Raw genomic sequence first — 26300 nt, forward strand, 5'->3', positions numbered from 1 at the left:
TCTACCAATAAGAGAAACGTATGCACAGAAGACATCTCCATCACCTACTGTAGCCACGCCTTAGACCTTTAGGTCTTATGATTTACTAGGACAGTTTTGAACTCTCTGACCTTGAGCCAAGATGAAGTGGAGCCATCTTTATGGGCCCCAACATCTGACTCCTTTTCATTTTTCTGTGGTGCTGGGAATTGAACTGAGGGCCTTATATATACATGCTAGCCAAGTGAACTGTATTTCCAGTACTCCATGCTTTTTAAAAAGTTATTTGAAAATTTTGTACATGCATATAGTGTATCTTGATCATACCCACACCTCACTTTCCACTCCAATCTTCTTGGACTCCCCCAACTCCCCCCAACACATCTTCTTCACAACCTTATTTTATTTTTTTGGAGACAGGGTTTCTCTGTGTGGCTTTGTAGACCAGGCTGACTCTGCCTATCTTTCCTAGAATCCTCCTTGGATTCTGGGAATCCTCCTCTGCCTCTTGAGTGATAGGATTAAAGGCATGCACTACCACCACCTGGTCCAACCTTATTTTTTCCTTTAGTTTTTTTTTTTTAACATTCAACTGGGGCTGCTCATATGTGTGAGGTCATCCATGGGTGTGGGGAACCTGCCAGTGTCCATACTCTTAGCTAAAAGTGACTCTCCCTCCCCCTGCAGCTACCAACTGGCAATAGATTCTCAGGTCTAGGGCCTCAGAAGCCACCTGCAACCTATGTGAAATTTTAATTGGCTTGATCTTATGCAAATCATGCACAGGCAATGTGAGTGAGTGCAGGTGCGCACCAGCCACACCACGCCCAGGGAGCCATGTTCCTCGCTCCCTCTGGCTCCTACCCTCTTTCCACTCCCCCTTCCTCAGCCCTCCATGTTTTCAAACAATCACAGCTGATGACACAGTGTAGGGGAAAAAGTCACTGTGAACTTGAATTATCTATGGCGGAGTGACAAGAACGTCATCTCACAATAAGCACGGAGACGCGTGATTGTCACCGGTCATGTCACTGCTTTGGCCTCAGCCCTACGTGTCATGTTTTCAAACGTTTCCCACAGACATCGATCCCAGAAATGGAATTCCAAAGCTTACACCAGGGGATAATCCGTACATGTTCCCAGAACAGAGCAAAGAGTTCTTCAAAGCAGGAGCAACTCTGCCGCCAGTCAACTTCTCGCTGTGAGTGCACGCTCTTCCAGAGGAATCTATTAGCTGTCAAGGAGTCCAGGGTCTGCTGCTGCATATACATAGTGATATTTAATTAGCTTGTTACTTATTTTATTTATGCATGTTGGTGTGTGTGTGTGTGTTATAAGCACCTGTATGTGCACGTGTGTACACTCCTGCATGTGTGAGTGGAAGCCAGTGGACACTGAGTGTTTTCCTCTATTGTTCTCCACTCTATGCTTCTAGACCAGATCTCTCTGGCTAAACCCAAAGCTCGACATTTTGGCCTGGTTAGTGAGCTCCTAGATTTGCCTGTCTCTGCCCCCTAATGCTGGGGTCACAGCACACAAAATTGTGCCTGCCTTTTATGCTGGTGCTGGGGATTTGAAACCCAGGTCCTGTTGCTTTCATAGCAAGCTTCATACCCACTGAGCCATTTCCTGTCGTTGTGTAGAGATTATTTTTTAAGGGGTGGATAGCAATAAGATATGATGGAGTGAAAATTGCTTAATAAGTTCATATTTAGTTAATTTGTGCCTATACTCACTGTAGAACTGAAATAATAAAAGACTCAAAAAGGGCTGGGGATAGCTTATTGGTGGTTCGGACATAGGCAAGGCCTTAACTTCAACCTCCAATACAACAAAAAGGACATCATATTTTAAAGAAGCATATGTGTGTGTGTATGTATGTATGTGTGTGTGTATATATGTATGTATGTGTGTATGTATGTATGTGTGTGTATGTATGTGTGTGTATGTATGTATGTGTGTATGTATGTATATGTGTATGTATGTATGTGTGTATGTATGTGTGTGTATGTGTATGTATGTATGTGTGTATGTATGTATGTGTGTGTATGTATGTATGTGTGTGTATGTATGTATGTGTGTGTATGTGTGTGTATGTATGTATGTGTGTGTATGTATGTATGTGTGTATATATGTATGTATGTGTGTATGTATGTATGTATGTATGTGTGTATATGTATGTATGTGTGTATGTGTGTATGTATGTATGTGTGTGTATGTATGTGTGTGTATGTATGTGTGTGTATGTGTATGTATGTATGTGTGTGTATGTATGTGTGTGTGTATGTGTGTGTATGTATGTGTGTGTATGTGTATGTATGTATGTGTGTGTATGTATGTGTGTGTGTATGTGTGTGTATGTATGTATGTGTGTGTATGTATGTGTGTGTATGTATGTGTGTGTGTATGTGTGTGTATGTATGTGTGTGTATGTATGTATGTGTGTGTATGTATGTGTGTGTATGTATGTGTGTGTGTATGTATGTGTGTGTATGTATGTATGTGTGTGTATGTATGTATGTGTGTATGTATGGTGTATCACGGGGGGGTGTGGACTATTTGGGGGAAGGAAGAAGAATAGCGGGTAGGGGTAAAAGAGGGTGATGGAGGGTTGAATACGAGCCACTTCCAATGATAGACATGTATGGAAATGTCATGAAACATGAAGCCCATTATATTGTACTTTCAAAGCTAATGGAACAAGAAATAAGTAGTTGTTTATTAGTCTGATTTCTATTACCACACACCTTGGAGACTCCGGAACGTTCAGACCCAGTCTAATTGTTAGTGACTAATGTATAGGTTGACATTAAATGTGGAGGTGAACTTAGGAAAATATGATCAAAGAGAAGAGCCATTCAACTAGAAAGAAAAGCAGCTGCTGTATTATATTGAAAATATTTTGAAAACCAGTCACGTAAGAATCAATGGCCTTGATGAAACATAACAAAAAATTAAGCACTATTATACCCATCCAGTTTTGAAGCCCACATTTGAGAACTGATACCAGAAGGAAGGTCGGACTTATTTTGGAAAAGATGTGTTCTCTCTCTGTTTTAAGAGGTGGTTGCAATTTTATGGCTGTTTTCACTGTTTTATTTCCTCCCTCAGGACTCCTTATGAGAAAAAATTCGACACGTTCATCCCACTGGAGCCACTGCCGCAAATCCCCAAGTGAGTTTTCTCACCGAGCTGTCTACGGCCCTTCCTCTGTGAAGCCACACCCTTTTCCCCAGGGAGGGGCCTGCCAACTGTCAAGCCATGGGGACCGTTCGTGTCCCGGAAGCAGGATCAGTGCAGTATATACGGTGGACAGTAGAGGGACACACAGAGGTCACGTGTCTGTGGCATCAGGCAGCAGGAGGGGGACAAATTCTACATAGGACACGAGCTGACTGCCAGATGCCATGGTGTGTTTGGGTATGCACGGGAGAGGAGTTTACATGGAGCAAAAGATTGGTAATATGATACCCTGCTTTCAGAGTATTATCACAGAGTGATCTGGGACATGTTTTAATGATTGCACCTCGGGAACTTGGTTAGAGCTTCAAAGAAAAACCCAATAGAACACTCCTATTATTTATTTATTTATTTTGTTTGCTTTTCTTGGAGACAGGGTTTCTTGGTGTAGCCCTGGCTGTCCTGGAACTTTCTCTGTAGAACAGGCTGGCCTCAAACTCACAGACATCCTCCTGCCTCTGCTTTCTGAGTGCTGGGATTAAAGGCGTGCCACCACTGCCTGATTGGAATTCCCTGTATTTAGGGAATGATTATCCCTCTGCTTTTATACTAAGATCAAAGAGAAGACGCGTGTGTGGAGGCGCCTGGACAGTATGTTAAGACGTGTGTGTGGAGGCACATGGACAGTATGTTAAGACGTGTGTGTGGAGGCACATGGACAGTTTGTTAAGACGTGTGTGTGTGTGTGTGTGTGGAGGCACCTGGACAGTATGTTAAGACCTGTGTGTGGAGGCACCTGGACAGTATGTTAAGACCTGTGTGTGTGTGTGTGTGTGTGTGTGTGTGTGGAGGCACATGGACAGTTTGTTAAGACGTGTGTGTGGAGGCACATGGACAGTTTGTTAAGACGTGTGTGTGGAGACACATGGAGAGTTTGTTAAGACATGTGTGTGGAGGCACATGTGCCGTGAGTTAGGGAGTTGGTTCTCTCCTACTATGTGGGTCTCAAGGACTGAACTCAGGTTTTTATACATGGCAGCAGGAGTCGTTACTTACTGAGTCATCTCAGTGGCCCTAATTTCATGTTTACAGAATTAACTTTTTTTAAATTAAAATTACGTGTGTGGGTGTTTTGCGTGCATGTATATCCGTATGCCATGTGTGTACCCAGTACCCTGAGACACCAGAAGAGCATTCCCTGGAACTGAATTTACACATTGTTTCAAGCCACCGCATGGGTGATGGGAATCAAACCTGGGTCTTCTGCAAGAGCAGCCAGAGCTCTTAACTGCAACTGAGTCATCTCCACTCTGATTTCACTTTTCTCTGCCCCAGTCTGAACCTCATATACTTAGTTAGCCTCCCTCCCTCCCTCCCGGCCCTCCCTCCCTCCCTCCCTCCCTCCCTCCCTCCCTCTCTCTCTCTCTCTCCCTCCCAATATAGTCTCATGTAACACAGGGATTCAGTGGGAGTACCAAACCCCAGAGCTCGGTGGGAATAGAAGCCTTTTATTCTAAACTTGGCACCTCTAATGCCTTCATTATGCTTCATTATTCCTTATAATGTGTAATTAGGCTTCTCATCTCTGTACTTTCTCTTTTATACACACTATATTTAATACTTAAAATACTACCAACCGCCGGGCGGTGGTGGCGCACGCCTTTAATCCCAGCACTCGGGAGGCAGAGGCAGGCGGATCTCTGTGAGTTCGAGGCTGGGCTGGACCGATAGCCTCCAAAACAATACAGAGAAACCCTGTCTCGAAAAACCAAAAAAAAAAAAAAAAATACTACCAACCACCATATCTTGCCATTCTATCCAACTATTTTAGTTTTTTGTAAATATATGCAAACATATTTGTATGTATAAATCATAAAATATCAAGCAGTAGGTTTTTCTAACTATTATATTGTATTTATTTTTGTTTTTCCAAGACAGGGTTTCTCTGTGTAGCCCATGCTGTCCCGGAACTTGCTCTGTAGACCAGGCTGGCCTCAAACTCACAGAGATCTGCTTGCCTCTGCCTCCCGAGTGCTGGAACTGTACTTTTAAAGGATAAAGCATTGCAGACTAGGGTGCTTTTGTACTGGGGCCAGTCTACGAATCAGGAGACTTGGGCTGTCTTCATCATACACTGACCTGGAGATCATCTAACCAATTGATCATATCAGGAGACAAGAGGGCTCCAGTTTCAAGAGCTGTTGCTGGATTTGCCACTAACTGTATCTTAGATTCAGCTCCCCACTCCCTCAGTACACAAGCAGTTAAAATCTCAGCTAGAGACTCTTGCTGTTTTTTTTCCCCCCTCTTTGACAGGGTCTCGTGTAGATCAGGCTGGCCTCAAACTCACTATGCAGCCAAGGATGACCTTGACATTTTGGTTGGGAGCCTAGCCTCATTGACCTTGGATTTTTGATCTTCGTGCTTCAACCCCCCAAGTGCTGGGATTATAGGTGTCACCACCCCTGGTTTATGTGGTGCTGGGGACCAAGCCACAGCTTCCTGCATGCTACAAAAGCATACTCTACCTGGTCTCCAGCTTCACCAGTACTTTTTTTTTATGGTTTTTCAAGACAGGATTTCTCTGTGTAGCCCTGACTGTCCTGGAACTCTCTTTGTAGACCAGGCTGGTTTCAAATTCACAGAGACTCACCTGCCTCTACCTTCTGAGTGCTGGGATTGTGCACCACCATGCCCAGTTTAATATTTTTCATTTCTAGAAGTTGCATGTGACTTTTTACTTTATTGTGTGCATGTGTATGTGTGTGGACAAACTTTTGGGAGTTGGTTCTCTCATTCTGTCCTGTGGGTTCTGGGGGTGGGACCCGAGCTGTCAGTCACATTGTTGGCAAGTACTTTTATTCACTGAGCTGACTGCCCCCTCCCCGCATCTGATTTGTTTGTATGTTTGAGACAGGGTTTCTCTGTGTAACTTTTTTTGGAGGCTGTCCTGGAGCTCACTCTGTAGACCAGGCTGGCCTCAAACTCTCTGAGATCCACCTGTGTTGGCTTCCCAAGTGCTGGGATTAAAGGCGTGCACCACCACTGCTCAGCATGATTTTTTAATGACTTTTATTGACTCCCTTATTTCCTTAAATACATCAGCATAGTTATCATAGCTATGTTAGTATTTTTGTTTGCTAGATGATTTCTGTCACTTCTGGGTCTGTTGCTGCTCAGTGATTTTTATCTGATTACTGATTACAGTTTTCTGATTCTTGGCAAGACTAGTAATTTTTGTTTGAATAGGAAACATTGTGATTTTAAGGTGTTGAGTGTCTGGGCTTTGTTATTGTCCCCTAAAGAAAGCTCAGCTTTATTCTGACAGTCATTTGTGGTTTGGTATGATCTTTTGATACTTTAGTTTTGAAGGTGTGACCCTTTTCGAATATGTTTTGACTATTGTTAGGATAGTGTAGAGTAACTAACCCTTCTCTTTGGAGTCTCTATGAAGTGCTTGAAGTAATGGATGAAGTCTAGGGAGGATGTATAGGCAGGACGTATGGGCAGAGAGAAGAAGCAGGAATAGATAAGGTGCAGAGGAGACCTGTCAGACATGGAGGGCGTTAGACATACAGAATGAAAGAAGGTAAGAAGCTACATGGCAAAACATAGATCCATAAAAGTAGGCTAATTTAAGTTATAAGAGCTAGTGAGACAAGCCTAAGCTAAGGTCTAGCTTTCATAATTAACAAGTCTCCATGTCATTATTTGTGAGGAATGCCAACTATAATTTACTCACTGAGCTATCTGCCCAGCGCTCTGAGGTGGAGGCCTCCTTCATTTTGTGGGCATGCAGTGCCTTAGCCATTGGTGGCGTTTGTGATGTAGTGTGGTATACATTCACACTCAGCAGGACCGTGTTCTTCCTCCAGCTTGCCTTTCTGGGAGAAGGAGAAGGCCAACAACCTGAAGAACGAGATAAAAGAAGTTCAGGAGCTGGACAACTGGCAGGCGTCGTCGCCCTTCCTGCAAGGGTTTCTCTCCTCTGGTAGGTTCAAGAAATCTCAAGAAACTATAAGACCTGTTCAGAAAAGCAGTTTTTGGGAGGCTCCGTGTGGAGCTCAGAGATGGCAGAGCCTCTCCTGGAGTGGGTGTGTCTTGTGCACCGTGGGATCCTCTGGGCAAAGGTCCTCACCGTGCACTAAGCGCTGGATGTGTTGGCTGAGAGCCGTTGGGCTTGTAAGGGAACACCCTCTTTAATGCTGTGCCTCTATCCACAGGTGTTTCCAACCTTCCGAGACATCCCTGAGCAGAAATGAGTCCCCACGCACGCACTGACTGACCTCCATCCAGCCTCTGCCAGTGCTGGGTTTTTCTATTCTTTGTTTTGGACAGCGTCTCTGTCCTAAGCCATTTATTTGACTCTAGTGAGCAATCGCTATGATTTGTCTTGTTTAACTGTCAACTGTGGACATTTCAAAACGAATAGAGAAGTTGCACAAATCATAAAGTAGATACCCGCATATCTTTCATCTAGACTCTACCATTGGCAGCATTTATCCCAGCTGTCTCCCTCCGCTCATTTTTTTTGACCCACTCAGAGAGCTAGTGACACATCATAATCCTTTACATCTTCAGACCTCATACCTCAAGCATGTGTCTCTTCAAGTGATGGGTACTTTCTACCTAGTGTATGTACATTTCCAATGCAAGGTATTTAGCACTGACAGTAATATATAGCTCACATTTGGTTTTACGCAGATACATTTGTTTTTTGAATGCCTGTAGGTCAATGGTAATAGGCAGACTGCTATGATAGAATACCAGAGACTGGGTAGTTTATAAACAAAAGGATTTCCTTCTCATACTTCTGGAGGCTGGCAAGTCCAAGCCCAAGATACTGGCAAGTTTGGTATCTGGTGAGGCACTGCCTTCTTGCGACTTAAGGGGAAAGGTTTATTTTGGCGCACAGGGCCAGAGGGATACAGTCAGTCACAGTGGAGAAGACACGAAGCAGGCAGGGAAGGCACTGCGGGAGGGGAAGGCACTGCGGGAGGGGCGATTGGGTGGTCACATTATATCCACAATCCAAACCTGAACAGCAAGGACCAGGGTTAAAGCCAGAAGGCCTGTTCCCAGTGATCCACTTCCTTCCCTGATGCTCCCCTCCCAAGGGCCTAATCCCCTCCTGAAAGACCCCCAGAGTTACTTTTCACATGGACAGTTGTACTAGATCACCTCCTGGTATGTCTTGAACTGCCAAAGTCTATCAATTTTCATCTTTTCTCTCCCCCCGTCTCTTCCCTCCCTCCCCGAGACAGGGTGTATCCCTGGCTATCCTGAAACTCACTCTGTAGATTAGGCAGGCCTTGAACTCAGAGATTTGCCTGCCTCTGCCTCCTGAGTGCCAGGTGGTGGGTGGTTATGCAGGTCTCTAATCAATTTTTCATGTTTTTGTGTTGGGGATTGTATTAGTTTCACTTCTCATTGCTGTATCAGATGAGAAGCAACTTAGGTTTATGTGGCTTACATAAGAGGGGATATAGTCTATCATGTCAGGGAAGGTACTGTAACACTAATATGAAGCAGCCAGTCACACTGTATCTAAAAGTGGGGGGGTGGAGAGGTAGAGAGAGAAGAGAGAGAGAGAGAGAGAGAGAGAGAGAGAGAGAGAGAGAGAGAGAGAGAGAGAGAGAGAGATTTATCTTTTTTTTTTGGTTTTCCGAGACAGGGTTTCTCTGTGGCTTTGGAGGCGGTCCTGGCCCTCACTCTGTAGACCAGGCTGGCCTCGAACTCACAGAGATTTGCCTGCCTCTGCCTTCTGAGTGCTGGGATTAAAGGTGTGCACCACCAACACCCGGCTAAGATTTACCATTTTTATTTCATCTGTGACCCCAGCCCATGGGATGATATTGCTCGCATGCAGGGTGGGTTTCTCTCCTCCATTAAATGTCTCTGGAAACACCGTCAGAGACGCAGACAATCTTCTAAATCTGTCACCACAAGATGGTCAATCACCACCAAGGTATCAGAAGAAAGACCAGATGTCCAGCTGTTTGTACTAAGAAGTGTCTTTATTTTGCAAGTGTTAGAGGTCTCTCACTTGTAGGAGGAAGTAGTCTTATATATAGTCTTACAACACAGTGGAAAAACCCCAGGAAACCCCAGGTGGAAGAGAGCATGTTTTCCTCCTGCTAGATGTTGATGTCAGTGGGGCAATGTGGGGGCAGTAAGCCAGGACTAGAAAACAGGATGCACCTGTGGCTATCAGCTGACAAACAACTCAGACCCTGTGGGGGCTAGGCCCCAACAACCACAAAGACCAAGCTATATCCAAAACTATAGCAATATTATACTTCACAAATCCATAAAAGATTTATAGATATTCTGTAGTATCCCACAGTACTTTCCATACAGCATACAGTCAAGCAGTTCAGGCAAGAGCAGTTTCTTGTCTAAATGGCTTTCCATGGCATATTAAAGGCAAACTCCGCAACAAGTTTCTTCAATATCCATCATCCTCTCTGATGTAATTTATGTTGCCAGGAGCAGATGTGTTTCATCGTCATGAAAAGCCCTAAGTTAAAAAACTATTTTAAATGCCATAATCTGTAGGTCTTTGAAAGGTTTTGAAGAATACCCATCCATCTGAAATATATCTTTGTATAACTAGAAAAACTAAAATGACTGTAAATTTCAACTATTATAGATGACTATTAATCTGTATTTCTTTAAATTTTTTTATTTAGAGACAAGCTTGCTTCACATGTCAATCCCAGCTCCCTCTTCCTCCTCTCCTCCCCTGCCCCCCCCAGCATCCCAAACCCTCCCCACAATCCTCACTCCATTCCCCAGGGAGGGTGAGGCCCTCCATGGGAGATATCCAGAGTCTGTCATTTCGTTCAGGACAGGGCCTAGGACCTCCCCCAAGAGTCCAGGCTGAGAGAGCTTCCCTCATGTGGGATGGGCACCCAAAGTCCATTTGTATGCCAGGGATGAATACTGATCTGCTGCCCAAGGCTCCATAGACTTAATCTGTATTTCTTAATTACTTATTACATTTTTAAATAAGCTGCATAAACATAATACCTAAACAAGAGTAGAAATATACATATAACAAAATTGACCTTAAATTTGTATCAATAAACCAAAACACATATCAATGCAAAGTATTTATTTTTTATATCACTGCCTAGCAAAGGGAAAAAGACAAGACCTTCTAAGTAAACTGGCAGCATGGGTAGAAGGGTAGAAGGGGAGAGGGGAAAATGAATAGCTTAATAAAAAATATACATTAAAAAAAACCAGAGATTCCTGCTAGAAAATGAGGACAGAATGGACAGTCAGAGCATAGTTGTACTAAAATAAATTCTTTTAAAATGGAATTTCAAATAGAACTCAGAATTCTGCATTTATATTACCCGGATTCAGCAGCTTACTGTGATCATAAGGGAGAGGATATAGGAGATAGAGGGACTAAGGGAGACTTTGGGATGTTGAAGCTGTGGGTGGGGGGAGGAAAACTGGACATAGGGAGATAGGGCCCCTTGTAGCCCATATGGCATCATTGTATAATTAGAAAACAAAACACACCTCCCTCTCAATGGGCACAGCTGGGGGGAATGTACAAGTGAACTGTTTGCAAACCAAATTTCAACCTCTATTTACCCATTGTTCAGTAAACTTCCAATGCACCTACACACAGTCTGGTACTATTTCCTAAATAAGAAACTCATGTGGAACTCCATTTCCAGGAGGTCAGTATCTGTAGTTGGATTTTTCTTTGGGTTACCAGCCAGCTCCTAAATAAAGACATGGAGACTTATTATAAATTATGAATGCTTGGCCTTACTTAGGCTTATTCCCAACTAGTTCTTATTTCTTAATTTAACCTGCTTCTCTTCATCTATATTTCACTTCCGGGCTTTTTACCTTTCTTTCATTCCATATGTCCTACTTTCCTGTTTCCTCCACATCTGCTGGCTGGCTCCTGGTGTCTCTTTTCTTTCTCCCTTCCTCCCCCCCCCCAGCCTAAATTCCTCCTGGTACTTATTCTCTCTGCCTGGAATTTCTGTCTATACCTCCTCCCTTGCTATTTATTGGCCATTCAGTTTTTTATTAGACAATCAGGTACCTTAGCCAGGCAAGGTAAAACAGCATCACATCTTTACATAGTTAAACAAATACTTTGCAACACATATCAATCAGAGATGCCTGTGACACACACTGATGAAAAGGCCTATGATGTAGTTGGCATAAAAGTCTGGGGTATAAACATATGCATGTGAAAAAGAAAATCTCTGTTGGACATGTGGATTCAGAGTCTATTTTTTTCCTTTCCCAGAGACAGGGTTTCTCTGTATAACAGTCCTGGCTGTCCTGGAAATCACTTTGTGGATCAGGCTGGCCTGGACTCACTGAGATCCACCTGCCTCTGCCACCCAAGTGCTGGGATTAAATCCGTTCCACACCACCATCCAGCCAGGGTCTAGTTTTAATGACCAGACTGGGAAAATGGTCCCAAACAGAGCAATGAATTAAAATGACTCTTGAATCCCTAGGGCCTGAGGAAAAGCAAATTCTCTTTGGGAACACTGTCCTATCCCAGGGACCCACAAAGATGAACTCCTGAGGGGGAAAAAAAAAGAAAAAAATCACAATAGGATCCATCACAAAGTGTGCTGGTAGCTGAAACTCAAGCCAGATTAGGTGACTAAGACTGTTTTGCAGGGACTGGGGAGATGGCTCCACGGTTAAGGGTGCTTGCTGCTCTTCCAGAAGAAAAAAGTTCAATTGTCAGCACCCAAGTCAGGAGGCTCACAACCTCCTGTAACTCCAGTATCAGGCTGACTGACACCTGGCATCATCGGACATCCTCACACGTGTTGGGTACATATTCACACACTATACACATAAATAAAAAATAAATCTTTAAAGAACGTTTCGCAATATGGTATTAATTACTATGGTAGGGTGCATGTAATTCATTTTGTAGTAAAGGTATCAGGATACCAGTTTGCCCAGTGATGGCTAATGAGTAAATGAGAGGAGGTGTCTAGGGATACCAATCTAGGGGCTGGGGGCAGGTCTAGACAGCTTGTATTAAATTGAGTACATTTATTTGGGGGAGATTATGAGGACTGTGGATGGTGATTAATACTCTTCCCAGCTATGTCTAGATGTTGACTTTCACTTCTAGCTTTAGCCTTTTACGTGTAGTCTCTTGGTGTGATAATCTAGCTGAAGCTGGCAACACGGTTCAATGGTAAAAGCCTTACCAAGCAAGTTCAGTGACATGAGTTTGATCTCTGGAAGCCACAGTGGAAGGGAAGAACCAACTCCTGGAGGTTCTCTTCTGACCTCCACATGTACACTGTGGCTTGCAGCACCCCTCCCTAGTAATAAATTTGAAAATAGTAAAAAACAAAACAGGAGAGATAGATATTTTAGGTATTTTCCTCAGGTAAGTAAATGTCAATTTAGGCAGATCCAGTTCTAGAAAGTGATTATGGTGGCAAAATGGAGAATGATGTAGCCTCAAATTTCCTTTGTAAGTCAGGTAGATCACTATTGTCTTTGTGGAGCCAGGCTCCCCAAATTGTGTTTCCTGCATGTCAATAGGTGTTTTGTGTCAGATCAATTTGGAAATTCTTAAAAAAAAGAAAAAAAGAGGGGCTGGGGAGACGGCTTACCAGTTAAGAGCGCACACTGCTCCTATAGAGGACCTGGCTTTGGTTCCCAGCACCTACCTGATAGCTTACAACTCTATGTAACTTCCCATCTATCAAATAAAAGGAAAAAGAGACGTGTGTTACCTTCTAGAGTTGCCATGGCATAAAACAAGAGAAGTGGGGTCTGACTCCAGAGGTGGCGCAGCTGTTACAAGCGCTAACTTATCTTCTAGAGGACCCAAGTGTGGGTCCCAGCACCCACATGGTGGCTCACAACAGTTTGTAACTTCAGTTCCAGGGGATCAAAGCTGTCATCTGACCTCCTTGGGTACTGCATAAATATGCACAGACATACATGCAGGCAAAACACCCATGCACATTAAAAAGATCTTTGAAAAAAGAGAAATGGATTCTTCCCCCACTTCAGAAGCAGGAGTCAGAAAACAAGTTGTTCACAGGGTTGGGTCCTTCTTGCAGGTTCAGGGGAAGAGTGCATTTCATGACTCTTACCTCTAGTGCAGCAGTTCTCAAACTGTGGGTCATGACCCTTTGGCAAGTATGTCAGCGGGTCTTGGTTCTTTTCCTGGAGGAGTGACCCATCCATACCTTCATTGCTGCTGTGGGCCACTGTCACACTTCTCTGGCTGTAAAGTGAGCTCCTTGGTTAGAAGAATACTGTGTGGAATACCATGTCAGTGTATCAGACATTCTCTTAAGTCCACAAATGGTGATTTTGGCAGAAGCATTGTGTGTAGAAAAGGCAAATCCATAAGCAGAATAAGTATCTACTCTGGTAAGGACAAAGCATTGTCCTTTACACAGAGAAAGTGGTCCAATGTAGCCAACCTGCCACCAGGTTGCTGGCTGGTCATCCCAGGGAATGGTGCCATATCTGGGGGCTCAGTGTTGGTCTCTGTTCTTGGCATATCTGGCACTCAGCAGCAGCTGTAGCCAGGTCAGTCTTGGTGAGTGAAAGTCCATTATGCATAATCACCATTTCTGCCACCTTGGCTACTTTGTTCATGAGTTCATTGGGCAATGACAGGAATGGCTAGGGAAAGAGGCTAATTGTCCATATCATGGGTCATGCTATCTACTTGATCACTGAACTCCTCAACTGAAGCCACCTTTTGGTGAGCACTAATATGACGACCCATCTGTCTTCTGCACTGGACAGACAGGAGAGTTAAAGGAGAGGTGGTGGGAACCATTATCCCTGCATCTTTCAAATCTTTGATGGTGGCACCCATTTCTGCAATTCCTCCAGGGATGCAGTACTGTTTTTGATTAATTATTTTCCTTGGTAGTTGCCTTTGCAACTCTAAAGGCATCCATTTAGCCTTTCTAACCCCAATAGCCTCACTCTACAGGTCAGGGAACCAAGGTGAGAATTCTGCCAACGTCTAAGTATATCTATCCCAGTTATACATTCTGGAACTGGGGGAATAACCAACCACAGGATGAGTTTGGGGTCCTAAGTCAGACTTCAGTCAAAACTCCACTAATCAACTGGCCTTTATTAGACCCTATTTTAACTGGAGGGTCATGGTGTTTGTTGGGATCTCCTGGAATCAGTGTCAATTCAGAACCAGCATCTAATAGACTGGAAAGTCTGATTGTTCCCTTTTCCCCAGTGTACAGTTACCCTTGTGAAAGGCCCCTGGTGCCGGGCGTTGGTGGCGCACACCTTTAATCCCAGCACTCGGGAGGCAGAGGCAGGTGGATCTCTGTGAGTTCGAGGCCAGCCTGGTCTACAAAGTGAGTTCCAGGACAGTCTCCAAAGCTACAGAGAAACCCTGTCTCGAAAAACCAAAAAAAAAAAAAAAAAAAAAAAAAGGCCCCTGGTTTCTCTGGGGGAAGGACTGGAGACTTAACTCTAAAACTTTTAGGTATCTATCAGGGTCTTTCCTCAAGGGAAAGCTGGTCACCCCTATATTCAAGAGGTTCTGAACCTGCAGACTGGCTCAAATCTAGAAATTGATTCACTGGCCAAGATTGCATTTTATCAAGATCTAATGTAGCCTTTTCCCTCCATTTGTTTGAGAAAATTTCTACTTATCCAGATCAAACAGAACTGCAGTAGGCTTCTTATTGATTTCATGCCTGGAAACACCATGATTGCTTAGCCAGTACTAAAGGTCCATATGAGTTATGCCAAAATAAAATTCACTTTGCCTGTGCTGACCATTCTCATTAGGCCATTATGGACATTGTTTTGTCTATGCCACCAATATGATAATTATGATCACCTTGCCTCTGGTGATTCAGTGCTGCCACCTGTCCCCTGCTACCTGGGGGCTCAATCAAACCCATTGCATTTAATTCATCCAATTGAGCAGCAGCATCACCAACCCTAAGGTTTGGCACAAGGAAAAGGGCGACAACAAAACTCTTCAGATGTGCTGGTGCCCCTCTGACCATTTTGCGTCTTATAGGATTAGTGAAGGGCATGTCTTCTGGGCCTTCCCATTGTGGAGGATTAGGTTTTACACAGTACATCCACTCTAGCATTGCAATTTCCCTGAGCCTTAAAATCCCTTCATCAACACTAAGCCAGGGGAGATCAGGCATCTCCAACTCCTTTTCAGTAGGCCATCTTTTGATAAACGCGGCAGTCAACCATTCAAATAAACTTTTGACATCTTTTTTAACTGTGCGGGCTTCCATATTAAACCGAGAATCTCTACTCAGAGGGCCCATATTAATAAACTCAGTCTGATCCAGTTTTATGTTCCTTCCTCCATTATCCCACACCCTTAAAACCCATTCCCACACATATTCCCCGGACTTCTGCTTGAATGAATTAGCAAACTCATTAAGCTCTTTAGTAGTGTAGTGCACCTTCCCATGGACTACACTTTCTACCTTCCTTCTAGAAGCCTGATTTGCTTTAGGTCTGGTTATAGGTCTAGAGCCAACTATTGGTGAGCCTTGAGGGACATCAGTATTGTCTCTGCTGGCATCTCCTTCAGAGAAAGTCACTGTTGGTTTAGCAGACAATGGAGGATTAACTTCTTCAATCAAAGGTGAAAAAGGTGATGTTTCAAGGGGCGGGGCTGAGGGTACCACTTCCTCAGGTAAGATAAACCCTTCAGAATCTGAGGGTTCAAAGTTCTCAGTTTCAGTACGGTCCTCCCACACATCCCCATCCCAAGTTACTGGATCCCATTCTTCACCAACTAATGCCCTTACTTTAACTGCCGACACCTTCCAAGGCCAGGACTTGAATTTTCTCTGTAATTCAGCCAACCTTAAAATGAGGGCTTTAGTTTGATTTTCTGCAACTTGAGCTCTGTGGCTGCTGACAAGGAGATTCTCTTCCAGAACGTTCTTAGAAACCTCTAGACTGTTTATATTCATCTGGAGCCGGTCAACTTTATCACTAAGTTCTTTGTTGCCCTTCACCATATTCTGAAGTTGGTTAATTTTATCACGGAGCTCATTCCTATCCTTTATCAGTCTATCCAGAGATCCTAAGAGCAACCAACCAGCAGCATAATTTTCTTTATTTTCTCCCAAACTGTCAAAGGTTTCATATATAGGGCCACCAAATCCATTGCCATTTACAACTGGTGAGTCAGGATAATCAAATGCTTCTATTTCCTTAAGTTTGTAATATAGTTCACACCATGGGTTCTCAGCATTCTCCGAGCTCCCAGGAGAGGGAGTGACTGGAGAGGCTTCAGGTGAATTGAAAAGCCTATTCCAGATACTCAAAAGATTCATCTTTACACTTCTCTTTGTCTAGTACCAAAATCTGTATTAGGGTTTTCCAAGTCGAAGAACTTATGGAATGAATCTCTCTCTCTCATGGAATGGCTTATATGCTGCAGTCCTACTCCAACAATGGTTAGCTGTGAATGGAAAGGCCAAGAATTCAGTAGTTGCTCAGTTCCACAAGGCTGGATGTCTCAGCTGGTCTTCTGCATATGCTGGAGTTCCAAAGAAGTAGGCTCCAATGCCAGTGAAAGAATGGGCTAAGCTGGGTGGTGGCGGCACACCTTTAATCTCAGCATTCAGGATGCAGACGCAGGTGGATCTCTGTGAGTTTGAGGCCAGCCTGGTCTACAAAGCTACACAGAGAAACCCTGTTTTGAAAAAAAAAATGGATGTGCTAGCAAGGGGAGGGCAAGCAGGCAAATAGCAAGAGCTTCCTTCTTCTATGTCCTTATATAGACTTCCAGAAGGTGTGGCTCATATTACAGGTGTGTCTTCTCACCTTAAGATATGAACTAAAGGCCTGTGTCTTCCAGCCTCAAGATCCAGATCAAAGGCATGTGTCTTCTACCTCAAGGTCCAGACTAGAAGTAGATTCATCTATTTCAAACCAAGTAGAAAATCTCTCATAGGTGTACCCTCCATTTCTGGATTGTAGTCATGCTGACAACCAAGAACAGCCATCACAGTCCTGAAAACCACAGAAAGGTTTAGTTATCAAACGCCATTTTGAAGTGTTTATTTTGAAAATCAGAATTTACAGTTGTTATTGTTTGGCAAGAAGGAGTTAAGGCCACTGTGGCAGTTGCAGTGGTAACTGCGGCAGCTATGATAACTGCAATAATCATTCCAATGGATCTTTTTGTATGTATATGTTTGGTGCATAACTAAAGGCACTGACTTTTTTTAATTGCTAATTTTTTATTACTTTAATTTTAAATAGCTTGCTTCACATGTCAATCCCAGTTCCCTCTCCCACCCCTCCTCCCACACTCCCCCATTATCCCCCCAGCCTCCCACCCTATGCCCACTTCCTTCCACATAGGGCATATCCAGAGTCTGTCATTTCACTCAGGGCAGGGTCCAGGCACTCCCCCTAAGAAAGAGTCCAGGCTGAAAGAGCATCCCTCTTTGTGTTATGGACATACGAAGTCTGTTTGTATGCCAGGGATAAACACTGAGTGACTGCCCGGGGCCCCATAGGTTGCCCAGGCCTCCTCACTGACTCTCACACTCAGGAGGTCTGGATCCGTCCCATGCTGGCCTCCCAGCTGTCCGTCTGGGGTCCAAGAGTTCCCCCTTGTTCAGATCAGCTGTCTCTGCTGGTTTTGCCAGCCCATTCTTTGCCAATTTCCTCATCGCTCCTCTTTCTGTCACTGGGTTCCATGGGTTTAGTTCAGTGTTTAGCTGTGGGTGTTTGCCTCTGCTTCCATCAGTCACTGGATGAAGGTTCTAGGATGGCATATAAGGTAGACATCAAGTTCATTATCAGGAACGGGCATTTAAGGTAGACTCTCCACTATTGCTTAGCTTGCCAGTTGGTGTCATCCTTCTAGATCGCTAGAGGTCTTACTGGTGCCAGATCTCTCTTCAAACGTATGACTCCCTCTATTATGGTATTTCTCATCCTGTTCTCCCCTATTCTACCCCCCACTCAACCTTCCTGTTCCCCCATGACCTACTCTCTCCCCCTCTCTTCTTCCCAGCTCCCACTCCTCCCCCCACCTCCGCCATGTTCCCAATCTGTCACGACTTCGAGCTCTATTACAGAGCTATAGTCCTGAAAACAGCTTGGTATTGGCACACAAATAGACAGGTAGACCAATGGAATCGAATTGAAAACCCTGATTTTAACCCACACACCTATGAACACTTGATTTTTGACAAAGAAGCTAAAATTATACAACGGAAAAAAAGAAAGCATCTTCAACAAATGGTGCTGGCATAACTGGATATTGGCATGCAGAAGACTGCAGATAGATCCATGTCTACTGCCTTGCATAAAACTTAAGTCCAAATGGATCAAAAACCTCAACATAAATCCAACCACACTGAAACTCTTAGAAGAGAAAGTGGGAGATACTCCTCAATGAATTGGTACAGGTGACTGCTTCCTGACCATAACACCAGTAGCACAGACACTGAGATCGACAATTAACAAATGGGACCTCCTGAAACTAAGAAGCTTCTGTAAGGCAAAGGACACAATCAACAAGACAAAAAGGCAGTTCACAGAATGGGAAAAGATATTCACTAACCCCACATCTGACAAAGGGCTGATCTCCAAAATTTACAAAGAACTCAAGAAGCAAGTCTCCAAAACACCAAAGGATGGAATTAAAAGGTGGGGGTACAGAACTAAATAGAGAATCTCAATAGGCGAGTCTAAAATGGCTGAGAGACACTTGAGAAAGTGCTCAATATCCTTAGCCATCAGGGAAATACAAATCAAACAACTCTGAGATACCATTTTACTTCTGTCAGAATGGCTAAAATAAAAAACACAGAAGACAATTTATGCTAGAGAGGATGTGGAGAGAGGGGAATACTCCTCCACTGCTGGTGGGAGTGCCAACTCGTACACCCACTTTGGAAATCAGTATGGAGATTCCTCAGAAAAATGGGAATAAACCTACCATAAGACCCAGCAACTCTACTCTTAGGCATATATCCAAAAGATGCAAATTCATACAACAAGGACATCTGTTCCACTATGTTTATAGCAGCATTATTTGTAATAACCAGAACCTGGAAGCAACCTAGATACCCCTCAACTGAAGAGTAGATAGAGAAAATGTGGTACATTTACACAATGGAGTACTACTCAGCAGAAAAAAAAAAAACCAATGGACTCTTGAAATTCACAGGCAAATGGATGGCACTAGAAGAAACTATCCTGAGTGAGGTAACCCAGTCACAAAAAGACAAACATGGTATGTACTCACTCATATATGGATTTTAGACATGGATCAGGATAGTGCCAGTCTGCAATTCCACTGACAGAGAGTCTGGAAAACAGTAAAGAACCTAAGAGAGATATGCATGGTACACCAGAGTAGAGGAATGAGGCAAGATCTCCTGAAGGCACTGACTTTTTGTCTAAGATTAAAAACAAAACAAAACAAAACCCTTAATCACAATGTAATTTAAAATCACAATGTAATAAAAGGGAGTTTGGTGAATGGGGTGAGAATTAAAAGTGCATACCACATTTTTCTTATGAGAACACTGATCACTGATCATTGACTAAAGAGTTAGGTCCACACCAGTAGAATCTCATTTTAACTTGATCACATCTGTGAAGATGTTACACTATTTCCAAATGAGTTCACATATAGGGGGGGTTATGATGTGAATGTATCTATCTGGGGATGCGTTTCAACACACAACAGTGAGAAACATGTTTCCTCATCTAACAAGTTCTCACTGGCTTTCATTCTGGTAAAGTGGAGATGCTGGCTTTTTTTTTTTTTTAAGTGAAATCCTGAAACATAATTCTGGAATTTTCCATGTGACTGGTTTTCTGAGGAACACTTGTGGAAAAGAATTTTGGGTTAGACGGGGAGCCTTTCTCTTTAACCCTCTTTTAAGAAGTGGCCACTTGCGTGGCTGAAGGTTCACGGTGATGGCAGTCCCTGTGCTGGAGGAGCCCTTCTTTGGGGATCTCACTCTGGCTGATGAGGCTGGAGTGATAGATACAGTGAGGACAACAGATTTATGTCTGGTGTTTCTGGACGTGGGGCTCTGATCTCAGAGGTTGCAGACTTTCTATGTACTGAATCCTGAGGGGACAACACAGTCTCTGTGTTCAAAGGTTCAAGGACAGCTGACAGGGCTGCTGTGCTCAGAAAGGGCATGCACATCACTCAGAGGACCAATTTGCTTAATAAAAGGAGCAGTTTTTGTGTATTTGATGCTAATTCACACCACAGACATGGTAGATCTACATCGGTTGCAGAAGAGTGTCTTGTTCTCAAATCAGTCCTTTTGGACAACTTTCTAGCAGATGATATTAACATGTCTTAAGGAAGAGACACCCTTTTCAAGTCAGCATAAATACAACGGAGGGTATAGACATGGTTTCGAGGGGAAGAAGCCATCACCATGGATCTTTGGAGTATTCTATTGGAAAGTGCTCTGGGAGAGGACTGGTCCAACTGTGGAATTATTAGGACTCCTGCTTACAGATCTGGAAACCTAACTCCAAACGGGGACTATGGAAGCAGCTATAACTTGGGAATGTTCTTGAACCAGGGGTCATGTTGAGGCCAGGGCCTACTTCTAAGTCTTTAGAGTTTGTGCTTTGATTTTTTTTCACTCATCTGTGATGTCTTTTCTTCCTATCTTTGTTTCTATAGTTCAAAACACAGGTAGTACATAATCTGTAGGTGTCACACAATGGTAGGTTGGAGATTCGTCAGTCCGCAGACACACGGGCCTCTTTTAGATCCTCGTGTCAAGATTCTCAGGGAGGTGTGTTTAGCTCTGATCTGGTCAAGCAGCAGTATGCATATGTGCGTGCACCGGTGCCTTCGTGTGTGTGTGCGTGTGTGTGTGTGCGCGCGCGCACGTGTGTGTGTGTGTGTGTGTGCTAACCATAATAACTGACCAGTGTTGGCAGGGTGGGCAGGAGGTAAGGGTCACATACACATCTTTACAAGGAGGCACTGCAAAGGCAGTCCCAGAGGCAGAAGCGGCTTCCCAGGAGTCATACCGCCAGCTGACAGTGTCAGGGGTGAAATGAGCCTGTGGGCGACTAGCTGCACGTGTCCTTCATAACGCCTCAACTGCCCGTTTCCAATAAGAAACAACGGGAAGAGGAGATGGCAGAGAGCTTGACAGTCGCCGCCTCACCGCGTTTTCGCTGAACTGCAGCCGTCCTCTGAATTTACGACCACGGAGAGTGTCCACTCTTCAGATGACTCCCGCAACTGACCGAGGATGTTCCCCAGAGACTGGCGAGACCTTTCTGTGGGTTTCTAGGACATCTTGCGGACCCCTTCGGGGGTTGAGCCGAGGTCTGCGTGGCCCGTCTAGGGGGAGCGGTCACGCCACTCAGGCTAGACTGACGATCTCGCTGAGCCGGCCCGGCATCCCCGGAGCTCGGGCTGGCGGACTGTACTTACCAGACGAAAGCAGACTCGGCCCATCGCAGTTCCCCGCCGCATCCCGGAAGGCCGCCGAGACGCCCAAAGGGCTAACGCGGCTCTCTCGGGATAAAACCCGGGCGCGGAAGGCCACGCCCCCGGCCTGCCAAGCACCGCCCCCCGCGCGACGCCAGGACCAATCCCGCCGCTGCGCTCCCAGCCATCTGTCATCTCGCGAGAGTTTTGTTTTTTTTTTTTTCCTCCACCTTGTCTCGGACCAGCGCGCGACGTCGGGCGCTTCGGGCCCCAGCGGTTTGATGCTTTTCTGTCAGTCTCAAGGTTCCAAACAGGCCGCGTCTTTTCCCCTGCCGTCGTCGAGATCTCGCGAGAGTCACCGGGCGGGCCCTAGCTGCGCCTGCGCAGACCTCTTCGGAGCGGAAGGTCGCTCTTGGAGGAAGTGCCTCTCTGCGTCCCGTGACCGGAGCGCCGTTACTACTTTCTCGAAGCTCCTCTCCGCCGCTTGCCGCGACACTCCGCCGCCAAGATGCCTCGGATTATGATCAAAGGGGGCGTGTGGAGAAATACCGAGGTGAGGCAGCTTTTCCCGCCGTCCGCTGCCCACCGCCGGCTCCGGTGGCGAGTGCGCACGCGCGGGGAGGTCCTGGGAGCCGTGGCTGTCCCGCGGGGACTCGGCGGGGGACCCTTGCCGTGCGTGCGTGGGTGCGGCCGTGGGTCGTCTGCGCACCCCGGGGGGCGAGGCCGCTACTTGTCGCGCCGCGCTCCCCGCCTGGCGTCTGCTAGGCCCTTCCGTGGACACCTATTTGTTCAGTTAGGGACGCGCCCCCTCTCCCTCCCAAGGGACCCTGTGACCTCCCGTTCGGGGCCTCTGCGGGAGCGTAGTCTTTCTCCAGCTCCCTTCTTAGCTGGTACACGGCGCTTCGCAGTGTTGGAAGTCCCTGGGAACGCAACTTTGTTTTTCATTGACTCCCTTACCGTGGGGCAGGCGACGCGTTTACATCTGCACCTCTCTGCTTACCCGTTACCGGGGCATAATCTGTCCGCCCTGCAGATCCCAAGGGCTTTTCAGTCACCTTTGAGTCGCACCGCCCTTGCCGGGATAGAAGCCAGTTAGGACAAACTACGCGTTTGCTTCCAGAAATGTAGTAGATCATGCCAGGGGTGAATGGAACGGGAGAAGAACGGACGTGAAATAGAAACAAAGTTTCCGTGCATTTGATCGAATGCACTGAACGAATGAATACCTTGACGTCTTGTGCCCTCTGATATCTTCCTGTTGCTTGGCATCTTTCTGACCACTCTCCAAACTAGCTCAGAACACTTCTTGGAGTCTGCCTATTAGTCATATTGTTAGGAGTTGTCTAGTGATTTTGGGGCACCCGTTTTCATTTGCTGCAGCTTGCTTTGTTTTGCAAGCACTTCTGTGTGATTTCAGTGTTGTGTCCAGACTCTGAAAACCCTAAACCGCCAAGAGACTAGTTCTGATGCAAAATAGCAAAGATTGTTTTTAATTTACAGTCTCAGGATTGCTGCACCTCTGGGCTGGGGGAACCTGTCCTGAGTTGATTGGTCAGCTGCAGCTGCAGAATGGTTGCTGTCTATGCCTAGATGCCTCGTCCTGCATCCCGTTATTATCAGTGAAGCACATCCAGAGCCCGCCATTGGTTCCTTGCCACATGGAGGGTATCTGGCAGTTGCTTCCTAGTAATTAGGGCAGGGTCGGGCAAGGTTGGGGGGCTTTTGCACATGCTGCTTTGTCAGGGGACCTACATCTTGCTGGGACTTTTCTGCAGCCTGTCATGGCTGCCAAAAAGCATGGGGCTGGGGCTGGGTGAGGGTCTGGGCCCTTCATCAGCTGAGTGTTTTTTTTTTTTTTCCTTCTCTCGAGACAGGGTTTCTCAGTGTAGCTTTGGAGGTTGTCCTGGAACTTGCTCTGTAACCAGGCTGTCCTCGAACTCACAGAGATCCACCTGCCTCTGCCTCCCGAGTGCTGGGATTAAAGGAGTGCGCCACCGAGTCCAGCAATCAGCTGAGTTTTCACTTCTCAACGACTCAGTTTACTCACTTTTATAAAACAAATAATGATATTTACCTCTTGCAATGAGTTAGTAGTTTGAAACATTGGGAACACATCTGGGCACGATAGTAGATTTTCATTAAAAACAGGTTGCTGGTTTTGGTAATCTAGAACCTGGTATGAAGCAGGTTGCTTGGTGATGTTTGGGAATCAATCTTGTAGGATAGGTACCTGCCATGTATACTTGGTTGAAGATACGTTGAAGTATAAAAAAAACTTCACTCAAATTACAGATGAAGGCATTGAGAAGGGACTTGTTTGAACTGAGGCTGTTTAGGTTAGAGATGACTGAGGGAGATGCAGAGTCACAACATTGAGTAGCAGCAGGATTCCTCTGTAGTGGTCAAAACCCTGCAGGGTGACTTTGAACTTGCTCTGTAGACAGGTTGACCCTGAACTTTTCATCCTCTTGCTTCTGCCTCCAGTAGTCCTGGGACTACAGGTGTGTACCACCATGCAAAGTCTTACGGGACTAACCCAGGACTTGATTCATACTAGGTGAGCATTCTACCAACTAGTAATGAGAAGATGGAGAGGAGAGGCTCAAGTACTGGCATGCAGTTCAAGTTCATAATGGAAAAAAAATCGACAGTGAAGTGCTCAAGTGACTGATGTATGGCTCTGTGTGTCCTGGGGTTGGGTGTTTGGGTACCCTGGTGAAATACATTTGGAGATTGGAGTAGACAGGGTGAGCTGGCTGATGGGGTAGAGGGAGCTGTGGGTTCCCTGAACTGTTGGTGGTGAGCAGGGTGTTGGAGAGGAAATGTTGAACCAGAGTCTCAAATTGCTTCTTGGGACCTGGGTAGATCATCTTTGATTCTCTTTCCTGGAGAACACAAGGCCAGGTTCAAGGTGGATATTTAGGACACTTTTTTGAGTAATATTTAAATATGTGTGAACTTTACTTTGTGAAGAGAATGAGAGGTGCATACTGGTGAATGATTTTTGTAAGTGTATCATAAACTACTGTTTTCAACATAGACTTTTTCTACTTCCAGAGGCAGGTAAGATGTCCTTCAAGGGATTTTTTCCTGTCTTAAAAGAAGATTTTCATATTTAAAAATTATGTGTCTGTGTATGGATATGTTCACATGAGTACAGGTGCCCTCAGTAGCCAGCTGCTTTGGGTCCCCCTGGAGCTGGAGTTACAGGGAGTTTGTAGCCATTTGTAGTGGCTCCTCTGTTGTAGCCCGTCTTGTGGGCTTCAGTCGGATCCGGAGGACTTGCCCAGTTCATACCTGGGGGGAGGGTTGTGGATTGAGAAATGGTATGTAAAGACGCTAAGAAGGAGACAGAGACATAGGATAGAGGCAGGAGGGCAATCCCGTGAATTCTTCATCATTCTTAAATACCCCAGCCAAAAAAAGGGAACATGGCAAAAGATGTTAATCAGATGTAACAAACAGACTTTCTTTCTTAATTCTACAAGCATTTGGTAACCATACCTTAGACTCATTATCTGGCCTTGAAAGTCAAGAGTAACCATACCTCAGACCAAGTCTTTTGTTATTTAGATAAGACATCCATGACCGAGATCAAACATCCTACTGTAGCTACACCTCAGACCTTTAAGTCTTATGAATTACTAAGGACAGTTAGTTTTGAACTCTGACCTTGAGCCAAGATGAAGCAGAGCCGTCTTTATGGGTCCCAACACCTGATGTGGACGCTGGGAATTGAATTTAGGTCTTCTGCAAAGAATAGTACATGCTCTTTGCTAAGCTATCTCTCCAGTCACCTCCTTTTGATTCTTTTATGCTTTTTTTTTTTAAAGATTTATTTATTTATTATGTATACAGTGTTCTGTCTGCATGTACGCCTGCAGGCCAGAAGAGGGCACCGGATCTCATTATAGGTGGTTGTGAGCCACCATGTGGTTGCTGGGAGTTGAACTCAGGACCCAAGGAAGAGCAGTCAGTGCTCTTAACCTCTGAGCCATCTCTCCAGCCCCCGTCTTTTATGCTTTTTATCATTAACTGTAATGATGTTTTCATGCCCCCCCCCTTTAAAATGACTGTGTTTCTCTATAGAAAATCTGCAGGAGTTAATTTAAATTTTGCCTTTTCTCATTTGGAGGCTTGTGACTGAATGCATTCTCTTTGGCAACTCTTTTAGGATGAGATTCTGAAAGCAGCGGTAATGAAATATGGGAAAAACCAGTGGTCTAGGATTGCTTCATTGCTGCATAGGAAATCGGCAAAGCAGTGCAAAGCCAGATGGTACGTACCAGCCCGAAAGTGGAGAACAGCAGGATCCTGATTGTGATGAATGAACTGTCTCTTTGAAACCTCCTCCAGAGAAAAGCAAGAACTGTTATATGTTATAGGGAGGGAAGTATGGAGAGAGATGGGCTTCCTGTGTGGTCCTGAACAAACCATTTCTTCCCCCCTTTTGCCCTGTCTGTTTTCTCACAATATAGTCTAATAATACGTAGCACTAATGAATCAGTTGTGAAGCCCTATTTGAGTAAGTTTATGTGTTTATTTGAGAATGCCTTGTAAGACAAAATATAGACTCTTACGATAGCTGGGCTTCAGCTCAGCGGATAAGTTTTGTTTTGAAAGTTTATAAATTGGTTGTTTTAGGACTTACTTTTCCAAAGAAATAATGCTAAACAATGCTTGATTT

The 26300-nt window shown here is 44.9% G+C and overlaps 2 protein-coding genes and 1 long non-coding RNA gene across 8 annotated transcripts in view; 2 read left to right on the forward strand and 1 right to left on the reverse strand.

Moving 5' to 3' along the window:
• Positions 1–12046, forward strand: part of Spats1 (spermatogenesis associated serine rich 1) — a 38597-nt gene extending 26551 nt beyond the window's left edge. For 5 of the 6 annotated variants that reach the window (XM_040729421.1, XM_040729424.1, XM_040729423.1 and 2 more), the window contains 4 exons: positions 1060–1180; positions 3091–3153; positions 7035–7150; positions 11833–12046. In XM_040729421.1, coding sequence (XP_040585355.1) covers positions 1060–1180; positions 3091–3153; positions 7035–7150; positions 11833–12029 — 497 coding nt within the window. In that variant the 3' untranslated portion in view covers positions 12030–12046. Of the gene's footprint in view, positions 1–1059; positions 1181–3090; positions 3154–7034; positions 7151–7382; positions 7635–11832 lie in introns of those variants that run through there. The other variant, XM_005072446.3, reaches the window with a different exon arrangement.
• On the reverse strand, positions 10262–14547 carry LOC121133288. Its single transcript, XR_005870108.1, has 2 exons — positions 13284–14547; positions 10262–10904 (listed from the first exon to the last, which is right to left on the reverse strand). It is a non-coding gene; the product is annotated as an uncharacterized LOC121133288 (long non-coding RNA).
• A 7426-nt stretch (positions 14548–21973) lies between these two features.
• The window catches only part of Cdc5l (cell division cycle 5 like), a 39391-nt gene continuing 35064 nt past the window's right edge, over positions 21974–26300 (forward strand). The window contains exons 1-2 of the mRNA XM_005072317.4: positions 21974–22166; positions 25788–25891. Of these exons, the coding sequence (XP_005072374.1) occupies positions 22122–22166; positions 25788–25891 (149 nt within the window). The 5' untranslated portion in view covers positions 21974–22121. The remainder of the gene's footprint in view (positions 22167–25787; positions 25892–26300) is intronic.

This window comes from Mesocricetus auratus, unplaced genomic scaffold (assembly GCF_017639785.1).
Source record: "Mesocricetus auratus isolate SY011 unplaced genomic scaffold, BCM_Maur_2.0 Super-Scaffold_100021, whole genome shotgun sequence".
Taxonomy (NCBI): domain Eukaryota; kingdom Metazoa; phylum Chordata; class Mammalia; order Rodentia; family Cricetidae; genus Mesocricetus; species Mesocricetus auratus.